Below are 7542 nucleotides of genomic sequence, written 5' to 3'. Positions count from 1 at the left end.
AAAAAAAAAAAAAAAAGTCTGTAGGAACCTTGAAAACATTTGCAGTTTCCTGTCGGATTGATTTCTGGGTCGGACACAACGATAAACGGTTTTATGTGATTTCAGCTCGTCTTTATGACCCGGTAAATAAGGTTCTGTTCAGTAAAGTGAAATACTCAGTAATGTTAAGCATCAACGGATCTTCGGTGTCGCTGTTCAAACAGAAGTAAAAGACAGAACCGGTCCGTGAGGAGCACCGGAGCCCGTGGACCGCTCCATCCGCTTGCTACGTGTCCGATCCAGCCCGCTAGCGCCTTCTGCTAACGGCTCCGGGTCGGAACGTGTCCGAACATGGGGTTCGACCTCTGATTTCACCGGGTAGTCAGCGAGCAGAAAGAAACCCGTAATGGAGGCCCCGGATGGAGCAGAATGAACCGGGTTTGACCGTTAGTCTCCGCTGGCAGCAGCCGGTTAACGGGCTGGAAGCTGCGGGTAAATATGATGTATTCATCCAGGAGGAAGCCCGTACTCTACTTCAAAGAGGAAAGAAGGTAGGACAGACAAATTAAATCACATTTTACAATGCTTGTAAATATATACAATATATATATATATATATATATATATATATATATATATATACACACACACACACACATACACAGTCCATGAATTGTTAATTTTGGTTATACAATGAATGGAGCTTGATAAAACAAAGAGATTGAGCCCAAGATTATCTGCATTGGTGAAGAAACAAGGAAGTTATGACAATTTTAGCCTATAAAAAAAACTTTTTCCCCTTTGGTTTAACGTTGAAAATCAAAAAACTTTGTGATCAACCTGCAACAAATTAACATAACGTGTTAATTTGTTTTATATAACTGGATGAAATTTTCAAGAGATCTAGTTATTGATATGTTCTTTTCACCAGCAAACTACAATCTATCATCTGCAAGCAAAATAGGCACATATATTCAAATAAGATGGAAAAAAAAAAAAAGTTGATTAACCAGGGATTAAAGAGAAACTTATTTAGTTTTTTTTTGCATCCGTCATGACGGGGCATAAAGCATCGTAAGATTTGGAGTCTCAAAAACCATGTTCTTAACATCAGATTGTCATGAAAGAGTCAGTATTTAGATCAAGTATTATATCAACAGCTATCAACACTTGAATGCTGTGAACCCCGACATGCGTTTTAAGCTTGTTGAAGTACTTCAACATTTTCATCACCCATGAAATGCATGAAGAAACCTGCAGATTCTATCCGATCAAAACCGGGGTGAAAGAGTCATCCTGGTTATGTCATACTAAAAATTCAGAGGGAAATGCCAGAGGGGCTGATATAATAACACACTTTTTGCAAATCCATATAGAATATTTGAAAATTGTTTCGGCCTGATGCCTTTTCAGACACAACCTGTGCTCAAACCTGCAGCCTCTGGATTACAAGACGGCCTCAAGGCCACATGCATGGTTTCACTTCCTGTTTGCAGAGCCTGCAACATGAAAACATGTCTGATTATACGAGTACCAGCACATCACATTTGCATTCAAATAATCAACTAAATTTTGTGCACGTCATTTTCCTGAAGTATGGCATGAAAATGATGGAAACTTTGCTCAGAGTGCATCATTACGGGGCAGAGAAACAAAGATAGTTTAACTTTTCCCCGACAAAACGCGTCTGATGGGACCCCCAACGCAAGTAACCACAACCGAGGTCGCCGGATACTGAAATGTTAAAAAGTACTGAAAGTTCGAGTGAATTTGATTAGAATTCATGTTCGTGGAAAATGTTACAAATGAATACAGTATATAAATATGCTTTTAAGCAAAAACGTTAAAAAAACAACTGTCTGAAAGTATTTGTATTCAAAAGAAATTGTGGAAAATTGATCTAATAATTTTCATCAAATTAAACTGTTTTATGCTTAAAATGCCCATTTTTAGTACAAATAAAAACATTTATTCTGTCCTAAAGAAACTAAAACAAAATGAAATAATTAACTTATTCACTGTTCATTATTGTTTTCTTATTGGCCTTTAAGACATGAAATCTCTGAAGCTCCCCATCATCATCAGAGGAGGAGGTGAGTACAGTTTGACTTTGGTTTCGAACCACTGGTTCCCAAACCGTGGTCCTGGGACACCTTCAGGTCCACGAACCAACTAAAACAAAATAAACCAGTGTTAAGTCTTCACAGATTCTGACTTGAATTTCTGCCGTTTGTTCAAAACAATTCAAAATCTGTGTTGAACATTAAAATTAGGATTAAGTCTGAATACTGACAGATTATAATAAACCAATCAGAGTTGTGTTAAAGCTGCCAAGATCTTATTGTACAGTTAACTGTAGTGTATAAACTCATCAGATATTTATTTGTATCCTCTATTCGGGTCCTGGACCCGTCCAGGAGGAAACTCGGACCTCCAGCTCCTTGGAGCCGTCTCATCCCACGAATGTTCTTCTGCCTAACGTTTTATATCAAATCGTTCAAAATCAACAAGCTGGGTCTCCCTGTCTTCTTTAACTTTGTAGTATGAGAGTGTGATGATTTTTTTTTTGTCTTAAGTGGAGTTAATGCTGAAAGAATAGAGAAAAAAAAGAACGATTTTGCCTCGAGGCTGAACTCGGCCACACGGCAGTGGAATCTCATTTTAGTCCCTTGTGTGCAGGATCCGGTGCGTCCTGATCCAAGCCTCATGGCCATATGTTAACAGATCCAAGTCAATCCGGAGCTTTGCCTTTCAGTTCATTTCAGCTCCTTCTTCACTGTGACTGACCAGAGCAATGCTGTCATTACTGCAGACGAGGCTCTGATCTACCAGTTCATCCCCCTCTCCATCCAGCCACTCAGGACCAGGACTCCCAGATACCTGAATTCCTCTGACCGTTTTAGATTTTGTTCCTGAGCTTAGATGTTTTTTTTTATTTATTTACTACTTGTTATTTAACAGGATTTTGCTAAAAGCTGAATGTTTTAGCAAATTCTAACAGAAATGATTTAGTGTAGCAGATTAAGTTTTATTTTCTGTAAGAACATCTGCAGCTCTGCTGTATTTAAATCTTTACAAAGTTTCTGAATTAGTTTGTGAACTGGCTGGTTTTCTGCTTGGATGGCCCGTCCTGTAACCGTTACTCATACGACTCAATAACTTCAATCAAATTAAACACATATATTTTGACTCTGGTGAAAAGTTGTAAAAGTTGAATAATTATTAACCTGTTCAGTAAAAATAACACATTGTCTTTGTCGGCTGGTTTTACTGTGATTTCTGTCAAGAACAGACCGATACGTGAGTGACTGCTGTTCATCTGATCAACATATTTAATGTTCCTGTTATCGTTGGACCAAAATGAACCCAAGACCTTCATTTTAAAACTGGGTCATTTTGAGCTGGGGGGGGGGGGGGGGTCTCATTTATGAAGCCAGAAAGAACTGAGGGGTGGTTTAAAAGTTTTGCACCGTGATGCACCTTGAATGCAGTGTTTGTGCTGAAGTGAAACTTACCTTTGTACTGATATGTAGCTGCACGTGTTTAAGAGCGAGAGATCGTCTGTCAGAACCAAACCGGGTCAAAGCTTTAACTTCCTGTTCTGGTTTCAGGTTTCTGTCGGGGAAATGTACCGTCTACAAGCTGTTCGGACTCTGCATGGTGTTGGTGCTGGTCTCTCTGCTCTGGCTGCAGCTCAGCTGTTCAGGTGACATGTCTGCAGCGACGCCCGAGGACAGGCGTGTCCCGCAGCCACCACCGTGTGCAGCGGACAGTCGGGCGTCTGCAGCGGACAACCCCTCCTGGGGTCCTCATAAGCTGGTCCTCCTGGTTCCCTTCAGAGAACGCTTCGAGGAGCTGCTGGTGTTCGTTCCTTTCATGCACACGTTCCTCAACAAGAAGAAGATTCGCCATAAAATCCTCATCATCAACCAGGTGGATCACTACAGGTGAGGCGTCCAATCAGAGGAGGAGGAGGACCATCAGGACCGTCTGAAGGTTCTGAGCTGTCTGGTTCTGTTCAGGTTCTTCACCTGGATCGTTCAGAGTGTTTAGGCCCGACACTGAAAACAAACATTTTCTGTCCGGTTGTTCAGAACTGACTTAATTTAGGTTTTAAAGGAGTAGTTCGGCCATTTTGAATTGAGTTTCTGTCTGAATGTAAATATCTGTAGCTCTTTGAAAAACATCAGTTGTACCAAAAGTTTTATTCTGACCAAATTCATGGAAAACAATATTATAATTGTGCAGTTAAACCTCTCAGCTGTCAACCTTTGAGATTTTTATAAAGTTAAAATAAAATGGAAACGGATTGAAGTCGATCTCTGCTGTTTATAAACTGCTTCAATCAGTTCATCCAAACTATTTTAACAACCTTCTCACCACATCACACGGATATTTACAAGAAATCCTGGATTATTTATGAGCATAATTAGCAGCAGCAGCTAGTTCTAGCACTTCCAGAGCATCTAGGGGTCACAACCAGCAGAAAGTTCATATAATTAATCTGAAATAACTGTCAATATAATTACACTAAGACCAATCAAAGAACTTTAAACAACAGGTAAGATATTAACTATTTATATCTTTTACTCAGAAACCTACAAAATACCCAGAATATTTATTTAATCTAATAAGAGTGTTAAGTTGTACGATGAATAATAAACCATTTAAGGTCTTATCTGAGGTGAACTTTATGACATGACTTATTACATCACATCTTGTCATATTATTTAATATTTTGTTGATTTTTGTTGTGTTTGGAACTTGTTAAGTAACTTTATTCTAAAATCCTGGATGTGCAGCGTCTTATTTTCACATCTGTACCAGTTCGGTGCAGGCAGCAGCTTTTGTCTCGCTGCACCATTTAGATTTAAGATCATATTTACGTAAAGTATCATACTGGATTCATAGTTCACCTTGTAAAATCTTTATCAAATGTATGTTTATATTCAGCTTTCTGAAGAGTTTGTTTTGGAGTTAAACCACCAGGAATCGTCTCTGACAGAACTGCTGGTCAGAGCTCAGGACGTTTTAAACCTTTTGTTTTGTTGCTCAGCTGCAAAATCAGTCTGTTCGAGCTGTAAATGACCGTCTCGTCGTTCCAGGTTCAACAGAGCGTCTTTGATCAACGTGGGCTTCAAGGAGAGCGGTAACGACACGGATTACCTGGCCATGCACGACGTGGACCTGCTGCCCCTGAATGAGGCTCTGGACTACGGGTTCCCCACCGACGGGCCTTTCCACGTGGCCTCGCCAGAGCTGCACCCACTGTACCATTACAAGACGTACGTGGGAGGAATCTTGCTGCTCACCAAGAAGCATTATCACATGGTACTGATGAAGATGATGTGTTTTTAAATGTTGGAGGGTAACTGAAGCAACATTGTTTCTGTGCAAACCAGAATTAAAACAAAGAAAGAGTCTACGGCTCGCACCTGTATTTTCATCATCTTTAATTTTGGTCACTGAAAATTATTTTAAGAATATTCAAGCACATTTAAAAAATAAATAAATAAAAAGTACCGAAGCAACATCCTTATGATGAAGATTAGGACATGTTCGCTCTGAACGAGCCACTTTAATCCACCCAGTCTCGTCTTGGGGGGCAGATATATATATATATATATATATATATTGCAGCTTCCTTAAGTTTCTGAGCTTTTAAGGTGTTTTTCCATTAACATCAAGAAAACATTTCTGCTTCAGTCGAGTTTTGGAACAGAAGTGTGTATCTCACTTTGAGACTTGTAGAGAAAGTTCATGAATTTTAATTTTAGTTTCATTGAATTCTGAGCGAACGAGCCACCAGTGAGCCACCAGTGAGCCACCAGTGAGCCACGCGGCCACGTTTTTATAAAAATGGTTTATGTTCGTGCGCTCAGCTTGTAAAACTGTATTCTTGGCCTTGTGCATTATTTTGTTGCCAACATCGTACCCTCCTCGTTCCACAGCGTTCATCTCAGTCAGCTGCACTGAGTGTGTGTGTGTGTGTGTGTGTGTGCAGCCTGAACGTCGGAGGGCATCACAGCTCTGTTGGTGTTCTGTCAGCCGCAGTAAAATACAACGACTGATCATTTTATCCACTGATCTGATGAGGCAGGGTGGCTCAGCTCGGTGCTGGCGTGACCTTCGTCAGGCACAGAGGTTCCTGTCAAACAGGAAGGAGTTTATAAACATCTCTCAAATGTTTCCAGACATTTTGTAAACTCCTTCACTGCAGTTTGGTGCAGAGAGATACTGGCTGATGTTTTCCGTCTGTCAGACTCTCCTCCCATCCTGCCCCGCACTCTGTTATTAGACCTTTGTCCACCAGATGGCGCTGTTGTCTCCTAACAGCAAAAACTGCATCAGGAACCTGAAATGTACATCTGGAAATCATCTACAGCACTTCAGACTGCAACACTCATACTGTTCCTAATTAAATAATTTAATGTAGCTGCACATCCAGATCACATGACACGAACAGTTCAGGGATTATCTGTCGTTTCTGTGAAAATCAGCTTCTAAATCGGATCAATTTAATCTGTGTTTCAGCTGAATTTTAATGGAGAGCAGCTGAAAATAAAAATGTGTCAGGATGAAGGTTTTGATTTGAATGTTTCAAACCTCAAAGCTCATTTCTAATAGTAGTTTGATTTATGTATGACGTAACCTTCCTTCCACTCTGCTCAGAAGAATATGTACATTTAGTTTTATTTTATTCCAGCCTCATCTTCCTTCGTTGTTACCGTTTGTTTTCAGACCACCTCTGTTCTGAATCTAAAGCTTTTATTCTGCTTCTGTGCATGTGTGCGTGCGCAGTGTAACGGGATGTCAAACCGGTTCTGGGGTTGGGGCAGGGAGGACGACGAGTTTTACAGAAGGCTGAGAAAAGCTGAGTTACAGGTAAAGCTCACAGAAACAAACATTTTCACACAAATTATAAAAATATTAAACTTAAGGAGCAGAGAAATGAAAAATTTTAACTTGAATTTCAACTTTTAGGGTTTTATGATCTGCGTTCAGTTTTTTCTGCTTGTTCTGTTTTTGCGTCAGCTGTTCCGGCCGAGCGGAATCTCAACAGGATATAAAACCTTCCTCCACATCCACGACCCGGCCTGGAGGAAGAGGGACCAGAAGAGAGTCGCCACTCAGAAGCAGGTACGATGACCCGCTCACACACCGCTGGATCCAGAACCTTTACACGCCCCACAGTTCGATTTGATCACTATTCAGAGGTGAAACGATTATTGGTGCATCAATAATTACACTTCAAACTAAATCCTGAGCAGATAATCTCTCCAACTTAAAAAAAACAAACATGTTGCTCTGCGCCGCAGAATACGAGTTTTCAAGATTATTGAACATGAATGAACAAAAAGACATGAACATGTTGAGTAGAGAGAATTCAGATTCTGTGGTGACAGATGTTCACGTTTCACATGTTGGAGCTGCCTGACCTGCTTTCTTCAGGGTTTCACCACCTTGTGGCTAACGGGTGTTTTGCATGTGCTAACAGGACCGCTCTGCTAACAAGACCACACTGCTAACAGAACCTCACTGTTAACAGTACCACACTGCTAA

General features: G+C 40.5%; 1 protein-coding gene across 1 annotated transcript in view; it reads left to right on the top strand.

Moving 5' to 3' along the window:
- Window positions 1–160: 160 nt before the first annotated feature.
- Window positions 161–7542, top strand: part of b4galt7 (xylosylprotein beta 1,4-galactosyltransferase, polypeptide 7 (galactosyltransferase I)) — an 8544-nt gene continuing 1162 nt past the window's right edge. Inside the window, exons 1-5 of the mRNA XM_037675681.1 lie at window positions 161–530; window positions 3591–3926; window positions 5085–5310; window positions 6781–6864; window positions 7015–7119. Of these exons, the coding sequence (XP_037531609.1) occupies window positions 478–530; window positions 3591–3926; window positions 5085–5310; window positions 6781–6864; window positions 7015–7119 (804 nt within the window). The 5' untranslated portion in view covers window positions 161–477. The remainder of the gene's footprint in view (window positions 531–3590; window positions 3927–5084; window positions 5311–6780; window positions 6865–7014; window positions 7120–7542) is intronic.

Source organism: Nematolebias whitei, chromosome 4, assembly GCF_014905685.2.
Source record: "Nematolebias whitei isolate Nwh7 chromosome 4, NemWhi1, whole genome shotgun sequence".
Taxonomy (NCBI): Eukaryota; Metazoa; Chordata; class Actinopteri; order Cyprinodontiformes; family Rivulidae; genus Nematolebias; species Nematolebias whitei.
Note: the sequence above shows the minus strand (reverse complement) of the source record. Positions and strands in the feature narration are given on the sequence as shown.